Raw genomic sequence first — 18,402 nt, 5'->3', positions numbered from 1 at the left:
TCACCACCCATCTTGAGGAGTTTGCCCCCTCACATATACTAATGTGCCACAAACAGGACTTTAATATCACCAACCATTCCCGTTTTATTACAGTGTATCCATATAAATGGCCCATCCTGTACGTGTGTGTGTGTGTGAGAGAGAGATGCTTGTGACGTGTATAGTCTACTTTCTTCTTTTATTATATAGTATTATTGTTATATGTTAGAGGTTATGCTGCTTCTAATTATTCTGCTCTGAAACTGAAACTGAGAAGACTCACATATTTTCTCAGCCAGTTTTTTCAATATTTACCAATGTCCCCAATTTCCCATCTTCATCCTGCTCAATAGTGGCTGAGTCCCACATATTACTGTATATACCTGAATATACCTTATCAACCAAAACCTTTTTTTATTTTTTTGAAGTTGTCTGAGCCAAAAAGCACTAGAGAAGATTTTCTTAAGCGTTAACTTTTTTTTGTTCAACCAAACTTTACGTAGCATCTGAATGCAAGAGTTCCAAGACAACAGAGTAACTCTAAATAGTTGGGGAATTTTTCAGTTTTCCTTAAAAGTAATATTCCATAGGACTCCTAAACGCTTTTTTATTTACACAATAATAAAACAAACTACAAATTCTTTACTCCTGAGCGCTACCTGCTTCAGAGCTAAAATGACATCCCTGGAGTGCGGCAATATTACGGCAATTACGGCAGAGACAACACAACCATTCATGCTGATCGTTGTTAGTTAGTTAGCGGAAGACCTTCGAGGTTTGGAGAGCTGCACACGAAACCGGCTACAGAGAAGCGAATCAGCGAATGGAACATGGAGTGTGTAAGTTAGTAGCTTGCATATACAGAGAGGTTTTCCACCCAGCTTTCTCACGTTTAAACCAAATGAACTTACCCGACTTTTTGAAGCATGCTAACGGTACAAGCTAGCTAGCGAGCAAATTCTTGGTGGAGTGGTCGTTGGGGCCAACCCGCTTATTATTGCGCTTAGTCAGTTGTCAGGAAAACGGATATAATTATCAGTCCCGGTACCTGTCACAATTACCAGTCAAATGTAACAATACGCGACATAATGACGCAGCTTAAGAGCCTTAGCGTAAATAGAAAGTCACCTCGACAGGCTCAGTAATGTCAACTGACTGACAGGCTAGGTAATACTCCGCTAACCTTTCTGTTATAGTATTTATTTATTTATTTATTTTCCAAAGTTTCGTTACTTGTCAGTGTAACCGAGTCTTTTTGGACACCTAGAAATCACAAAATTATCTCACTAATTACAGAGGATCTTATTTGACTGCAAAGTTATACTGTTTGATGTTTAGCCAGCTGCTTAAGTGCAGTCTATGGCTCGGTGTTAAAGTACAGTTACCCACGTCTCAGAGTCAAGTCATAAACAATGAAACTGTTCACATTTTCGTGGTTTTCATGACTCCTCTGGAAACAGCTGACCTGTCAGCGACACTTCCAGTGAATACATGTTTATCAGAGGACTCATTGGGCTGTACTTCTTACGGTCTTTAAACTTTTTTCCGACATCAGCTACGATAAACTTCTTTAAAACAAACAATAAACTTCAGATCTGACTTTGTCGTGCATGTCAAAAACAGACATTCCCACATCTTACCCAATATATCAGGTTGTGAAACTTTACATAAACACAACCATTTTTCTAGAAATAACCACTTCTAGAAATATCAGGTTATTTCTAGAAATGCTTTGTATGGATGTATCTCTTTTGTGCCCCAAAAATTGTAAATATTAAAATGTATAAAATAAAGTGTTGTAGCGTCAGAGCAATATTGGTGTGATATAATAGAACGCAACCAAAAAATATTACTTCATTTGGTGATATAAACGTTATCTTTCAGATTCCAGTAACTATTGATGATCTTGAGAGCAAGAAGGACCCAGTCATTGAAGGTAAGGGGCTTGCAACACAGTCTGTCATGCTGGGAAAGTTATTTTTAGAAAATAGTGACAGCTGATTCTCATTCCTGTAGATCCAGAACACAATGTGTACACCAGGTTTATGAAGTCCCATCGTTGTTATGACCTTGTGCCCACCAGCTCCAAATTAGTTGTGTTTGATACATCACTTCAGGTAAAACAAAAGCCCTAAATTAAATACATATATTTTTCATGATCTAGTATAGCTTTAATCTGTTGTGCAATTCATCCTCAGGTGAAAAAGGCCTTTTTTGCTCTTGTTTCTAACGGGGTGCGAGCTGCGCCTTTATGGGATAGCAAGAAGCAGTGTTTCGTTGGTAAGAGTAACTTTCATTTGGCTCTGTTGCACTAAAAGTAAAAAAAAAGAAAAAAAGAAGTTGAATAATAATGGACTCCTGTTTCTGCTCTGCAGGTATGCTAACCATCACAGACTTCATTAACATTCTTCATCGCTATTACAAATCTCCATTGGTAAGATGTAGACACTGAATAGATGTAACCAATTAAATCTCAAACTTAAACTCCATCCACGGTTGTTTTAGTTATGTATATTTTACCTTATTTTTGGTCAAACATGCACTTTCTCTTCGTTTCTGCATTACTTGATCCCTCCATTCACTTATTGTAAATTTTCAGGTTCAGATATATGAGTTGGAAGAGCACAAAATTGAAACCTGGAGAGGTGAAAATCCTTTATTAATATGTAACATAATGTACTTGTAATATCTTAAAGGGAAAATTCATATTTGTCTTTTCTTATTTCCAATAGAGGTGTATCTTCAAGACTCTTTCAAGCCCCTGGTTAGCATATCTCCTAATGCAAGGTAAGTAACAGAATGTGCTATTTTAAGTTTGTGAATGCTTATTTGCACTATAATATTAAACTCTGAAAAGTCCCTTTGGATGTTAGTTTGTTGACCAGAATCACTTTGCATAGATATACTATTGAGAAGGAAAGGCTAGAGTATACAACCTCGATTCCCCCAAACCTTGGGATCCTGTGTTGAAATCTAAATAAAAACGAATGAAATGCGTGTTTGCCAAACATGGCAAACCCACCCACAATAATTTTGAATTCGATGTCAACAACGCATCTCAAATGTTGGGACATGGCCATATTTAGCTATGTGTAGCGTCCTTTTTTTTTTTTTTTTTTTTTTTTTTGAAAAAGTGTGTCTTTTCTTCTTTGTATTCACATTTTGCACAAATAATCATATAAACACAACACTCGCATACAAATCAAATAACTAAAAAATAAAGTAACCCCTCCACCCCCCTTCACCCCCCAAAAAACCGACAACAACAAAAAATAGGGCAAGTGGTGATGGGCTGAGATTCACAATAAAACACATGATTGGCGGTTTAAAGGGCTATATAACACCATTGTTGCATCATTGCCTCTCATTTTCACAACAGTTTGGAAACAGAGGAGACAAGCTGCTGGACTTTTAGAAGAGGAATGTTGTCTCATTCTTGTCTGATATTGGATTCTAGCTGTTCGGCAGTCATGGACGATCTTTGTTATATTTTTCATCTCTCGATGCTCCAGATGTTTTCAGTGTTTTCTGCTTTAAGCTTCAGTGTGTTGTGTGTTCAGGGATTTTCTTCTGCATACTTTGGTTGGTATGCAGAAAGTGTTTGTTTGAGTTACTCTTACCTTCCTATCAGCTTGAGGCAGTCTGGCCATTCTCCTCTGACCTCTGGCATCACCGAGGCATTTTTCACCTTTTTAGTGTTGTGTTTTTTTTTTTGTTTTTTTTTTAATTATTAAAAAACCCTAGATATGTCTGTGCAGGAAAATCCCATTAGATAACCAGTTTCTGAAATGCTAACAAACATGCAGTGTTCAGAGTAAAATCTGTCTACATGCATTGAGCTGCTGCCATGTGATTGGCTGACTAGATAATTGCATTAATGAGCAGCTGAACAGGTGTAACTAATAAAGTTGCTCATCAATGTGTCTCTTCATAATATTTTATTCAGTCGTTTTCTGTCTCATTTAGCAGACTAAATAACTTTAACTAACTTTCTGTGTTACAGTTTGTACGATGCTGTGTCATCTCTGCTGAAGAACAAGATTCACAGATTGCCTGTAATTGACCCGCTGACGGGGAACACGCTCTATATTCTCACACACAAGAGGATTCTCAAGTTCTTGAAGCTTTTTGTAAGTCCCCCGGGGCTCCTCACCTCCTCACCACACTGCAGCTGCATTAAGTACTTTAAATCATCTGCCATCTTCATTTTTGTTTTGAATAGAGAAGAGTCTGCAGTTAAGTAGTCTGGGAATATCTCATTTCCTTAACTAAAACACCCACAGTTTTTATTCAGTTATCTAAAATGCTTGTTATGTTTTCAGATAGCAGAGATGCCAAAACCCTCGTTCTTGAGGCAAACTTTAGAAGAACTGAATATCGGGACTTTCAAGAACATAGCAGTGGTCCGTGCAGACACACCGCTCTACACAGCTCTGGGTATTTTTGTTGAGCAGAGAGTGTCAGCGCTCCCTGTTGTTGATGACAAAGGTATGAGGACTGACTGAAATGATGCCCCTGTTGGTTTTCCATTAACCATCTCAGAAATCTTGAATTTTATGCTCCATTGTGCTGTGTCTGTCTCGCAGGTCGAGTGGTGGACATTTACTCAAAATTTGATGTTATAGTAAGTTATAAGCACTCACTGCATGCTGTTTAGGTGTCTCACCACCATCTGACAGGGCACATTGTGCTGTCTGTGACACCATAAATGCACTTTTATGATGACAGTAAATCATGAACAATGCATTAGAAGCATCATATAAGAGCATGTCTTTTTACAGAATCTAGCAGCAGAGAAGACGTACAACAACCTGGATGTGACGGTGACCAAAGCCTTGCAGCATCGCTCACAGTACTTTGAAGGAGTGCTGACATGCAACAGGCATGACACCCTCGAGGCCATTATCAACAGACTGGTGGAGGCTGAGGTGAGAAGAGGATGTACACATTATTTGTTCACATTATCTACTGCATGTGTCAATCATCCACTATTTAAGCTCCTTATCATGCATAATCTGAGTAGCAGATTTTGAGCTTTAACTTTCAGTGTTTTGTCACTGCAGCTGTAGGAAAAATTAAATATTCATTAAAAGGGGACTTATTATGCCTTTCATTATGTTCTCTTTCCATCTATATAATATAAAAGTTTAAAATATTGAGGTCAGTTTAGGTAAAAGTATTCTCTCAAAGAGAGGGTGGCCTTAAAGGGAAAGATGCTAAAGCTGTTTGTTTCAGGCAGAGGAGAAATTCAGAGGCTGTATCAAGGCTCACTATGAGATGAATGAGGATTAGGATTATAATCAGTATTACCACATGTCTAATTAGCATATTACTACATTGTTTCAAAAAGAGGATAAACCGAGGGTTTGCAGCAAGGCCATGTAGATGGACAAAATAGGTATTGTTAAATTTGTGATTTATTCCAAACTACTCAGTTAAAGAACTAAGTATACATTAAAAAAAATCAGCACCATAATAAATAATAGCACACCCCCGTTTGCCTCACAGCAAGAACATCCTGCATTTGAATCCATGCCGGGGCCTTTTTGTGTGGTATTTGTGTGCACACCTCTTGTCATAATTGTTTCAAAACATAATTTGAAATCATATTAAAAAAAAACAACTCTTTGTTACTTCTGCTATCAAAGCTGCTGTCTGTGTACAGTTTGTCTTACACCAGTTTCTCTCCACGTTCCTTATGTAAAAATGGTACCTTGCTGAGATAAGTGTAACACCAACGATGTTCTTGTGTTCCCTGCAGGTGCACAGGCTGGTGGTAGTGGATGAGCACGAGGTGGTGAAGGGAATCGTCTCCCTTTCGGATATCCTCCAAGCCTTAGTGCTTACAGATAGAGAATAGAGTACGTACACTTCTGTACTGAAGCCTACCTATTTTTTTATTTTTTTTATATAAGGGGGATTCACTGAACATAAACTTGAAGTGATTATTTGATTTTTCTGCCTACAGGGACAAATTGGAAAAGTTACTCAAAAAAATGAAAGGCTGCACATTTTAAAGGTGACACCAGAGCATAGGAGAGGAGATAACCAAGCCTGTAAGAGGGGAATTATGACAGCAAATGGAAGTTCTATCAATAATTTTTGTTTGTTTTGTTTTTTTTGTAATTTACCCATGAATAATTCTATTTGTCTACAGAAACCAAAATATTGTGAATTTTAAACTATATAAAATATTTTTTTGGTTCTACAGCTTATACAGAACCTCCTGTAAATTGAGCCAAATTTTGAGTCACTGGAAAACCAAGAAAGATGCAGAAGCACAAGAATCCTCTGGAGGGGAGCTGTAGCTGCTCAGGAATACCCAGCAACATATAGGACAGTTAGACATTTCCAATAATAAAATAGTCTGTAACCTCACAGGAAAACTGATTTTCCTGTTTTGCCTTTTGCTGGCATCACTTTTCTTCTGATCTAAAGCTGAAATCTACACAGATAAAGCCTGTCAATAGGGTGATTTTGAACTGTGCAGCTTGGATTGATCAGCACTCTCTTAACACATCAGAGCCTTTTCTGAGCCTTGTTCTCTGATTAAGTAAGTAGTAGTATGATGTTATTGATATTACTCCTCATTCAGTTAACTTGATTATATAAATGCTGGTAAAATAAATACATACATACATACATACAAACTACCATATTCAATTTGAACCACTTCACCCTTCCAATGTGCAAAGACTTATTGAGTAGTTACCTCCACCAAGGTTTTGTGACCCGTTCCCCTTTACTTGATATATAAAACTGGGGCCAACATAAAAATCACTGACCTTTCAAACTCATTTGGTTTAAAAAAAAAAATTATCTGGATGAAAGCTTTGGTGGAGGTGTGCAGCCTTAGACTGCCCTTTCTACTCGAGTATCAGCATGATGCAGTGGATACAGCCACTCAGTACCTTTCAGTTAAGAATGAACCATTATTTGGCCTGATAAGTTTCCCCCAAAACACCTGAATGAGGTTTCTGTAAAGAATCCAAGGCCTCAGAGTTCAATCTGTTGTGTAGCCAGACAGCCACGAAGCAAACCTGGAAGAGCACTTAGAGTGAAGTCTAAAATGAATTTGCTGTTGAAGACAACCATTAACTGTGCTGTATCCTCTTTGAGTGCTTGTCTCCGGATATTTATAGGTGTTATATTTTGCCATTTTAGTGTGTTGTCTTATAACTGCATGTGTAATGGATTCTATACTTTACTCAAGAGACACCACCCCCCCCACACACACACACACACACACACACACCCCCCCCCCCCCGGTGTCATTATTAGTTGTAAAGGGATCTGCTTATGGCTTCAGTGCTCCAAAATCTCATTCTGTTAAAAAAACAGTCCTACTTTGTTAATTTGACCATTACTTTCAGTTATTCTACTTTTGTTTTCTTTGTTCTGTGTTGTGTTGATGTGATTTATTTACTGTGTCAGAACATCGGCTGTTATAGGTTTATGTAGTTTTTATGGGTTTTTTTGCGTTTAGAGGACTGACTTTATCAAAATCACTACATACCAGCGTTTTCTATTTTCTAAAGAAGATAAAGTGAGGAACATGTCACACTTCCTGTTTTAGGATATGTGAAATGGATTGTGTACAACTATGTAACTGCACAGTTTTTGTACTAATCTACAGTGATATTATAATTTAAACAATGAGCAATAAAGGTTCTTTAAGAGTGCTTGTATTTATTCTAACTTTTTCAGTGGCTAATTTCTCACATGAATACAATCCTCGACCCCCTTTGAGTATAAAAATATTTCTTTGAGTGGGGAGGGTGACGAAAATGAAATAGGACACCACATAGGAAAATGACTGAATTTATTACATTTGTGTTGAATGTTACATGATAATTGTCCTGAAGGATTTTTTTTAAGTAGAATAATTTCAATAACATAAACAGAGTTTTACAACATGTAATATAATACCTATATATATATATATTTTTTTTTGTTATTTGTTTTGTTTTGACTCTCACTCCAGCGTTCCTTCAAAGGGATACAGACACCGAAGTATTAAAAACACTGAACGCAATATTCACTTTTAAGTTGTAAGGCAAACAAAGAAAGTATAAATATGCTTCACATTCAGTAGAGCTCCCCGGTCTTTTTAAAAAAAACAACACAGGTTGGAAAAAAAATGTGAGCTAACACGAAGGCATTTCAGCAGTATTTAGTTTCAACACTTCTTTCTCCCAGAGATTAAAGAAAAGCAAAATTATCTTTACAATTTTCAGTCAGAAAGGTAGGTCATCTGACTGGCATGATTTGTGTAAACATTCTCGTTTTCAGTGGCGTGATTTTAAACACTGGAGGCCGTGGCCGGAGATGATTCTGAGAAAAGGTTGGTGTTAATGCAGCGAGGTCAGTAGTAGTGCACAATTGGTCTGTCAGACTTCACATGAATACATGCAAACAGTACCTGCAGAATCTGCATACAGCTCAAGACAGAAAGTGCACATTTTTCCTGAATACATAAAAAAAAATGCAGTGATTTCTGACAATGTTAAGAGTGAAGTGATATACATAAGGCAAAATATGCACATTAAGGAGGTATAGCATGATGGGGGTACGGGGGCACAGAAAGAAATATGAATTTAACTTATACTGCTTGGCAGTAATAAAGTACTATAAGCAGGTCACCTGACAACTACAATGATGTTACTTCACAGGTCACAAAGTAATTTGGTAAATATTTGTCTTTACAAAAAAAAAAAAAAAAGGCTAAAAAAGTCATCTAAAAACACACTCAGACCTAAACTGAAGTATCACCTTAAAAGGCTAGTGTATGTGCAGTGCAGTAAATATACTTGATCAGGAGGAAAGTGCCCTGGGGGGAAAAAAAAAACCTCTGACATGCTGTAAGAGTATAAAATATGAGCTTAAACATGGATTCTGGACTGCACTCAAGGGGCAGTGTAATATCTGAATGTTGTGTATACAAGCTTATCTGAGGTTATGCATTCATAACAGGAGACTATGATACTAACATACAACACATGGATCTGCATGCATCTTGTATTTTACGTGAGTGGTCTGAAGCTAATGAAGATCAAAGTCAGCAGTAGCTGCTGCTCTTCATCCTAGTGATGTTTAATAATTCCTAAATATGTACTTTTCTAAATGTGAACAGACTAAAATCAGGTGAATTATTTGTGCTAAAGGATTTCTAAGCAATGCAATATGTCAGGAATCAGGAAATGTAAATATTACTCACAGCTTATCTGTTCCTATTAGCAATCATTTCAATCTCATAACAAACTCACAAAGGAGTCCCCCACAGTCTTTTTTCTATTTGTTTCTGCACTGTGTTCAGACTCTGAGAGAATGAAAAACTGTGCAGGCCTCATTTCTCCTGGGCTGAAGGGTACCAGGAGTCCTGATCTCTATGACACTGGTATCAATAAAATCTTCCTTTGAATGCTGCAGGTATGGCAGGAATTAACCTACACAGATAGCCCACAAGCTCCCGCACAGTGTTCAATTACTGATATAACAGAATCAGTATAAATGAGTTAATGCTCTTCTGCTAAGACAAAACAAGCAAATGCTGTTTACTAACTAATAATTACTGTCAACACACTTTGAAACAATAAAACACCAGCAACTGATTTTTAAAATGTAACTTGGTTAAGTACATGTGCTGTTAATGACTGCATACACAAGAAATTCAGGAAACTGTTAGTGCAGTGTACAGGGTGAGGAAAGAGGGCGAGGTTTGGCAGCGGGAGCTAAGGATGAGACAGGGAAGGTGTTCCTGTATGTTTTGGCTGGGTAAAGCGAGGTAGGGTTTGTCAGAAATAAAGTGGTTTCAAACCTGACAGAAGTGTCTGTGCGGTAAAATTTTACAAAGTGCCACTCTTCATTGTGCCATCTCTTTAGAAGGCCCGACCCCTTCCTCTCAGTCTGGATGGAGGGGCCGGGTCCTCTTCAGTGCTCTGCTGTCTCACACATGCTCAGATTTTAATGTCCTCCTGAATGCTGAGCTGGGACAGCGTCTTTTTTATGCGCAAGGCCGTCAGGCGTGCAGCTCCGTTAGCATACCAACACTCCCTCATGATTTTACCCATGATCCGCAAGGCCTGATAAGCACAAGGAAAACACCAGTAAGGCTTAAGAGCTTGTATTGCAATATAAATAATGGTGGTGATGACACAAAGTAGTTCAGACACTCTATGAACAGCATTTGAGTGCTACTTTATACTGAAGAATACAAGTATCAGATTACCCTAATTCATTCACATAAAACACTAATAAGAATCAAAACAATGTAGAAAAGCAGTTTTAATAATAACCCGGTTTATTTCATTCTGGGTCTTATTTTTGTAGTTTGGGCTATCAGATTCAGCATGAATGCAGATCACCAATGATCTGTACACATTACGGAAAAGGCAACACGGAAATATATATAACAAACTGAAACAAAAACATAAGATCATTGTGAAAAATATCATTTAAACTTAAAAAGTTTTCATGATTGGCTTAAAAAAAAATCTCAACAAATGTGGATTTTTTGGGAACTGTGATCAAGATTTGCAATGTATGCAAACAAAAATACCAGAGTGCCTCCACACGTTCTGCTTAGCCATGCAAACCCATGCCACGAAGCCCCTAATGCACAGTTTTTCTGCTGAAGAGCTCTTGGTGACCCTGCTCTGTAACTCTACATGGTCTGCCACTCTGCGGCTGAGCTGCTGTAGTTCCTAAATGCATCCACTTTGCTATGATACCACTTACAGCTGATTTCATGAATTGACTGTTAGCATCCTGTTACAGTACTACACTGGAATTTAGTGAGCTCTCTTTACCTCTTTCACAAATGTGTGTATTTAAAGATAAAGAGGTGTGGCCTCAGTCTAACAAACTAAAGTAATCATTGCTCTCTGGTGGGGGAAACTATGCTTTATCACGCTACACATGGAGCTGCACAGAAATTACTAAAAGACTCACAAACTAGTGAATCTTGGAAATGAATGAACTCTATTATGTGTTGTCCTAGCTGTAACAAAGCCAACAGTGTAGTTCAGAAACACCACAAGCAAAGAACCTAAGTGGAGGTTACACTGTTAGTTTAAGATGATGAATGCAATGTTATAATTAGAAATATAAATAAAGGCCCAAACTGCAAAAGTAAGATCTTTCTGATGTAAGTGCAGATTTTAGTTCGATTTGAACTTAATTTTCATACCTCGTAATTCTGCCACCAATTTGGAATATTGGGTCGAAGCTTTTGGTCACACACCACTTTTCTCATCTCCTCTATGGACGGGTCAGACGGTACCAGATCATAGTAGGGCAGCTGGTATTCTTGATGGATACCTGATAACACAGAATAGTGTGAGGTCAGATCAGTGCCGTCTCTGGCATATCCAACGAGAGGAAAAAAATAACAACAACAAACAAGGCAGTTCAAGTATCCGAAGAGAAAACAAAGAGAGTCCAACCTCCACTGTTACAGCGGCGTGCAATTTCCCAGTAGACCAGGCCTAAAGCGTAGATGTCAGCACATTTGAATGATTCGAAGTGTCTTGTGTTTATGGTCTCATCGAGAACCTCTGGGGCCATGTACCTGGGGAACATAAACACAGTCCTGGTTTGTGCTGGCGTAAAGGATAAAGGGATATTCTGGGAAAGATGTCAGAAGATATCTGTGAGAAACGATGGTCAGCGTTAAGTCAGCAGATGAGAAAGACCTGTTGGTTCCCACTCTCTGATTGGGCGCGATGTCGATCGTATCCGTGGCAGAGTCGTGACGGACAGCCAAGCCCAGGTCGGCAATGGCACAGGTGCAGTTCTTCTTCACCAGGATGTTCTTGGACTTCAAGTCTCTATGGGAGATGCCTGGCTTTCCTATCATGACATGAAGGAAAACAGTCACTTGTTAATACTTTCTTCTGCATCTAATTGTTTTGTCAACATGAAAATAGAGCCTGTTCGTGCAAGTACCATTTTTTTAAACTTTCATTTACTACAAGTTAGAATTACTCCTCCACTTTTGCAACAATTTATGATCAAGCAGACTCAACAGAGAAAAATGTTCAAAGATAAGTATAGGTGAGACCAAGCCTTAAAAAAATGGAACATAAATCACTGAAAAGCAGCTGTTTTGTAACTTAACACGGCTTACACGCCCATTCAACAAAAAAACATTGTTCTTTGATTAACCAAAATATGCAAAACATTACAAAATATCACAGTCACCTTTGTCAGTGCACAATCTCTGTGAGTAACATTTAAATATCAGGTTGTGACATAGTCTGTTGACTCAAGCCAGTTACGTCAGAGTCTTGCAAAAAACGGAAAAGTCCAGCTGTCAACGCCCGATGCCTTTTTCCTGTCTGTGGCTGGGGGAGGCAAAGTTAAAACTACTGTGGAAGTGATAAAAGGTGTTGATCAAAGCACTTTTTGATAACGCAGATATGCACAGAGTGTAAGGGAGGTGCACACAAGCAATGCTTAAATTCACTGGCTTATGAAACTGAATTACAGCATACCAGTTTAAACATAAGTCAGAAAACTGATGTTCTGAACTGCCAGTCGTTTCTACATGAATACATTTACCAGACAAATTATTAGGTACACCTTCCTAGTCCTGGGTTGGCCCTTTTACTTTCAGAACTTCCTTAATTCTTTGTGTGACAGATTCAACAAGGTGCAGTAAAACACTCCTCAGAAATGTTTGTCCATACTGATATGACAGATCACATGATCACACATTCATGAAATTAATGAAATTAATCTCCTGTTTTTCTATTGTGCAATTTTGTTGAGCCAGTGTGTAATGTGGCCTCAGTTTCCTGCTTTAATGTTTGACGCGTTGTGCATTGAAAGTTGCACACATTGGCTGTAATACATGATTATTTGAATTACTTTTTCCTTCCTATTAGCTGAGAGCAGTCTGGCCATTCTCCTCGGTCCTCCAGCATCAACCAGACATTTTCTTCCAAATGTCTTGCTCACTGTATTGTTTCTCTTTTTTCACACCATTCTCTGTAAACTATAGAGATGTTTGTGTGGGAAATCCCCAGCAGGTCAGCAGTTTCTGAAATACTCAGACCAGCCCATCTGACCATGCCATGTTAAAAGACTTTGAACTTCAGCATGTCTACATGCCTAAATGCATGCAGTCGAGCCATGTAATTGGCTGATTAGATATGGAGATATGGAACACCTGAACAGGTTTGCCTGGCTGGTGAGTATAAATGAGAAAGTAAACTTGACCTGCCTCTGTGTTACTGCGTCATTACTGTGACTGTGGCTGTACAGGAAAGAGACTCTTTATCTAAAACAATACTATCAGGGAGGTGTCTTGATCATCTTATGACAAAGACTCCAAACACAGCCACAATACAGAAGAACAAGGAAGGCTATTTACTCAAGGCAGAAGTTTACATGTAGTACCTGAAACATACGTAAAAAACTGCATATTTACTGAAAGTGTAATCTAGGACACATAAATAGAATTAACATGATTACACAATAGAATAACAAACACTACCTTGCGTTCCAAGAATCTCCATGTGCAGATGTGCGAGGCCGTTCGCAGCTGATAGTGCCAGTTTGATCGTTTCCTCGGTAGTGACGGAGTAGCGGTTTAGGTAGTCAAACAGAGAGCCGTACTCGTGGTAATCTGACACCAACCACAGCTGAGTCCACGTCCCGTTGTCTAAGGGAGAGACATATAAATGAAGATACTCGAGAAATGATCATTTTACTTTAGGATAACTAGTTATTATACAGCACAGTGAAACAAAAATGCATAATAAGGTCTTGTAAACTGCTGAAAAGATGAACTGTGTTTCTTTGACTAAATAAATTAAATATTGCATATAACTGGGTTGCACCTTTGTTGTCAGCAGCTATAAAGCCCAAGATGTTTTCATGGCGAAGCATGATCGTCTGGTAGATTTCAGCCTCACGGAACCAGGAGCGCTCTTCCCTGGATGAGAAAATCTTCACAGCCACGTCGCCACCCCTCCAGCGTCCTCGCCACACCTCCCCAAAACGCCCCTTACCAATGATCTCCTGCAGGACGATTGTTCTGGCTACAGTCCGCTGGACAAAGAGAGGGAGACCTGCCCAGAAAAAAAAATGACAATAGAAAAAGATTACTAGATACCAGCTGATGAAGATCCACAACATGACTGTCAGGCTGCAGTTCCACCACCAAACTGCGTACTGACCAGAGCCTGAACCAGACGTGGATAGATTGCAAAGGAGATCCTCCAGGGATCTGTCTTTGGCCAGGTAGAGATGGTCACAGGACGGATCCTCCACCTCCAGCCTTTGCCTGTGGTTGTAGCCCCTCCGGTGATAATGATATATGAACGCACCCACCAACAGTAGCAGACACAGCAGGAACAGCGGCCCTGCGATCACAGCAACCAGTTCCACGAGCCTCCATGTCCCACCCGGGCCGTAGCCTCCCCCGATTTCTGATGGAGTCACAATGGAATGGAAGAAAAAGCATCACAAAAATATTGAATTAGAGTAATTGCAAATTAATCCTGTAAAGGCTCATTTTCTTTAAAATATCCAAATTATTCTGTTTTGTTTGGTAAACAGCCAAAACTTCAGTGAACTCATCCGCACAGCTGGGAAAAATATACACACTATATTTTAACTCCAAGACACCAGAATAATTAAACCTCTGTAGAGACGCATGTGAGTAAATGAGTTGCATTCATTGCAACTACAAAGTCTTTTAAGACAGTCAAGAAATACAATAAGGCTATATGCAAACAGCTGACTAGAACCTGTCCCCCTACTTCCCACAGCTTTGATTTAAATTTTACTGGTGATTCCCAATGTGGAATATTATGTGGATTTCTTTTGGAGGGATCACTGAACAGGCAGGACATTTAACACTATGTAATTTTAATTTAGCACAGCAGACTTTCACAGACATTGGTGATATAAACAGTACAGGTAACTAAATGTGAATCTCACCAGTGGGTACTCTGAGGTCAATGCTGTTGCAGTAGTCGGTGTAGCAGCACTGCGTGTATAGGTAGCCTTCTACACCGAGGCAGTAGATCGGTTTTCCAGGGGGCACGAGATCTTCCTGTGGGATACAGCCGCGGCTGTGCTGCTGTTTTCCATTGCTGAAGATGGTGGAAGCCGTGCAGGCCCCATCGGTCTCACACTGGAAGTCAGACTTCTTACACAGAGGAGTGGTGCAGTTACACCACAGAGCTGAAGAGACATAGCAAAACATTTGCAAGACCATTAGCTTGCATGAAGTCAAGCGAACTGTGACCCGCTGGCACAAAACTGTTTAAGTACTGAAGAGTTAGAGAGAATTTTACAGCTCCTATAATACACAGCAGGGGGCAGCAACAGCCTGAAGACTTACCGCTGTGTCCCAAAACCTCACACAAATATGTGAGGATTGTAGGCTGGTTTTAGCATGTCAGGAGACATTAAAACACCTCAAAGGAGGTACTGTGCCCTGTAAATAAGCACACTCTTCTCCTAAAATACATTGCATGATGGAAATGTGCTTTGAGAGGGTGGTGAGGCAGCTTCAGGAAAATCTCAGAAACATACATACTACTTTAAATCATTCAAAAAAGGTCTGTTTTTCACCTTTTTAAAGCTGCAGTTTGATTGAAAGCACATGTTACTGTGTGGTTATATTTCCTGTGAGCTTAAAGTAATGAAGATTTTGATGATTTGGTACATGTAGTACACCTGTGAAGAACTGATATTGGTATTGGTAATTTGGCATACAGCTTTACTATCTACTACAACTTATAAAGCCATAAATAAAGCCTAAATATTTTTAAATGATCAGCTTTGCTGTTTAACATGCAGCTATTTCCCTTTTTGGCTTCTTACTGGTTTGTGGGGGGATCTGTTTAAGGCTACTTCCTGCCAAGGATGGCGAACCAAAATATACCGCATAACTAAATATCTCAATGCAAAGTGCTAAAAATATGAAGTAGAGGAAGTGTTAAAAGTGCAGTCATTGCATTAGGTGCAGGAGAGTGTTTTTTCTTTTTTTTTTTAATAACTCGCTTAGTATAATTAGGCAACCAAGAGACTGGGTTCATCTGAAATGGAGTAATGCTATTTAGGCAAGAATGGGATGTGGCATTCCAGTTATTCTCAAAGAGCTGCCAGGGAATTCTCAGTGGGAAAATGACCTTTCAACAGCCTGTGTGCCGGATGGGATTGATAAAAACAACAACAACAAGAAAGCCACACATCCAGGAGATAAAGGGGGAAATATAATGGGCTACAATGTATTTTGTAGTGCTGACTCACACGATGCCCACACATACTGGACGCAAGAAATAGAAGAACCACAGAAGAAAAAAGGAAGATAAACGCTGACTAAACATGAAACAAGACTGACATTTCAGATTTTCCAAAGCTAGAAATGTCACAATTTTAATATACATTGTTGTGTTTGAAACCACAAAGATGTCAAGCGGCACAAAGCTACCGTGTCTGACAAAAAAATTAAATAAAATAGAAATGCAAAAGCAAAGATGGCTACCTATAAAACTTTTCAAGTGGGTAAAGTAATTTACAATGGAAGCATGCTACTTTGCTTTTTTCAGTGACACAAGCCTTCATAATCAGCACAGGAATTTGGCAGGCTGAGCCACCGACTTTGTTCACTTTAATTTTCCTGTTTTCAACCACACTGAAAGCTTTCAACAAGTTAAAGAAAAAACAAGAAAAAAATGTCCGCCAAGTTTTTGGAACTATTTTCTAATGTAATAACATCAATAACTAGCATTAGTTTGCTGTCTAGAGCATTTCAATATACTAAAAACTAATAAATTAAAAATAAACTTTTGCAGAAACACAATATGTGAGGGAAAATATATTATGAACATCAGACTTCATCGTGAAGCAGCATTTTCAGATGAATGCACAAAGCAGACATGCCCCATGTGACCATCTCATCTAAGGACAATTAAACGCCAGTTGGGCTATATCATATTATGATACACATCATCAATAGCGCCATATAAAGTAATTGCAAAATCGCTCCCATGATCATGATTTAATCCCTACTGTCCAGCATTACTCCAATAGGCTATAATGCACACATTACTACCTTTGTAGCTAGAAGATTAGCAGAGTTTCATCAACGCATCACTCCTACCCACGAGTAATTTCATTAAATCGATTCTGCATCAACACTTTAAGCCATTTTTTCAAAGGTGCCTGATACCTGGATGCTTTTAAAGGACGCATACAGGAACTGGTGTTTAAGGTAGCTCTCAGTATAAACAGACTGCTACCTGAGCTCCTATTTTACCTGCTGTATCAGACTCACCTAACAAACCTCGACGTGGACGAGATAACATAGATAGACAGATAACATAACATGATTTATAAACATGCAGTGAAAGGCTCCCCGTATCGACAGCAGGAGGTTTGACCTGTTTTTTTTCTGGTTAATGATGGTTAGTTTAGCGCTAGCTAGCAGCTAACTTCGCGGAGCGTCGGCTCCACAGCGGTAGCGACAGTCCTCAGACAAAACAAACAGTAAGTTACTCACCCTGGCAGGCTGTGTATAGGACAGTGTGAACAACCAGGACAGCGAGTGACATCCGTAGGTCAGCCATAATCAATGCATTCCAGGTTCATCGCATTAACACGTTGTTAACCAAGGATCTGGTGAGCCGTCATGTAGACAGTGAGACAGCGCAAGTAGTGTAGAGGCTCCACCAGCAGCAGGCAGTGACACACGCAGACAGCGAGGAGGTAACATCTATCTATCTATAGATTAACTATAGATAGATGTTTAATGGAGACACGCAGACTGCGCAGTTACATCCTGTGCCTTCAATACTCTGGTACAATATTTATAAATTGCTATATTTACAAATTGGTTGATATAAAATTACTAACCACTGTGCTTTTAAGACCCAACAAATCTACTAATAGATCTTCACTGTCCTTTATTTATTCATTTATTTTTATAATTTCAAACAGCTGAAATCCATCTACAGTCATGTGAAAAAGGAAGTTTTCACTGGACTCTATGAAGTCCTGCATAAAGAGCCACCTTTAGCAGCAATGATTTGACCCAGTCTTTTGCAGTCTTTTGCATTAGGACTCACATCTTAACAGCCCACTCTTCTTTCAAGCAATGCCTCATTTTATTGAGGTTTGCAGGCATTCATCTATGGTTCCACCACAATATTTAAGTCAGGTTAAGGTCCGAACTTTGACTGAGTCATTGCAACACGTTGATTCTTTTTCAGACATGCGTTTGCAGATTTGCTGCTGAGTTTGAGATTGTTGTACTGATGCATGACCCAGTTTCAGCCAAGATTTCGCAGATGGCCTCACCACCGTGCTAGACAGTTGGTATGAGGTGTTTGTGCAGATATGCTCTGTTTGGTTTTCGCCAAATGTGCCGCCACCAGACATCTCCTCTTTGGATCTATGTTCCAA

General features: G+C 39.0%; 2 protein-coding genes across 4 annotated transcripts; one reads left to right on the top strand and one right to left on the bottom strand.

Annotated features, from left to right (window-relative positions):
- Positions 1 to 665: 665 nt before the first annotated feature.
- On the top strand, positions 666 to 7,661 carry prkag1 (protein kinase, AMP-activated, gamma 1 non-catalytic subunit). 2 transcript variants are annotated; one of them, XR_014892459.1, is made up of 14 exons: positions 666 to 818; positions 1,864 to 1,915; positions 1,996 to 2,096; positions 2,178 to 2,259; positions 2,355 to 2,413; positions 2,579 to 2,624; positions 2,712 to 2,766; positions 3,983 to 4,109; positions 4,302 to 4,467; positions 4,566 to 4,603; positions 4,761 to 4,907; positions 5,741 to 5,840; positions 5,948 to 6,035; positions 6,191 to 7,661. XR_014892459.1 is itself a non-coding variant. In XM_085273911.1 (13 exons), exons 1-12 carry the CDS (start codon positions 810 to 812, stop codon positions 5,837 to 5,839), a joined length of 981 nt encoding a protein of 326 aa, XP_085130037.1. In that variant the 5' UTR covers positions 666 to 809; the 3' UTR covers position 5,840; positions 5,948 to 7,661. The 2 variants fall into 2 exon arrangements, 1 of the variants encoding a protein (XP_085130037.1); XM_085273911.1 differs by having other exon boundaries at positions 5,948 to 7,661.
- Positions 7,662 to 7,786: 125 nt separating this feature from the next.
- On the bottom strand, positions 7,787 to 18,293 carry LOC146574325 (activin receptor type-1B-like). 2 transcript variants are annotated; one of them, XM_085273908.1, is made up of 9 exons: positions 17,501 to 18,293; positions 14,929 to 15,174; positions 14,163 to 14,414; positions 13,824 to 14,054; positions 13,478 to 13,645; positions 11,673 to 11,829; positions 11,424 to 11,548; positions 11,168 to 11,298; positions 7,787 to 10,061 (listed from the first exon to the last, which is right to left on the bottom strand). In XM_085273908.1, the coding sequence occupies exons 1-9, from the start codon at positions 17,565 to 17,567 to the stop codon at positions 9,936 to 9,938; spliced, it is 1,503 nt and encodes a 500-aa protein (XP_085130034.1). In that variant the 5' UTR covers positions 17,568 to 18,293; the 3' UTR covers positions 7,787 to 9,935. The 2 variants fall into 2 exon arrangements, with proteins under 2 accessions (XP_085130034.1, XP_085130035.1); XM_085273909.1 differs by lacking the exon at positions 17,501 to 18,293 and adding an exon at positions 17,276 to 17,489.
- Positions 18,294 to 18,402: the final 109 nt, after the last annotated feature.

Source organism: Mchenga conophoros, linkage group LG5, assembly GCF_057382185.1.
Source record: "Mchenga conophoros isolate Kocher_MC1m ecotype Shallow Benthic linkage group LG5, M_conophoros_male_GT1.1, whole genome shotgun sequence".
Lineage (NCBI taxonomy): Eukaryota > Metazoa > Chordata > Actinopteri > Cichliformes > Cichlidae > Mchenga > Mchenga conophoros.
The sequence above is the reverse complement of the archived record's forward strand: the minus strand, read 5'-3'. Positions and strand labels throughout refer to the sequence as shown.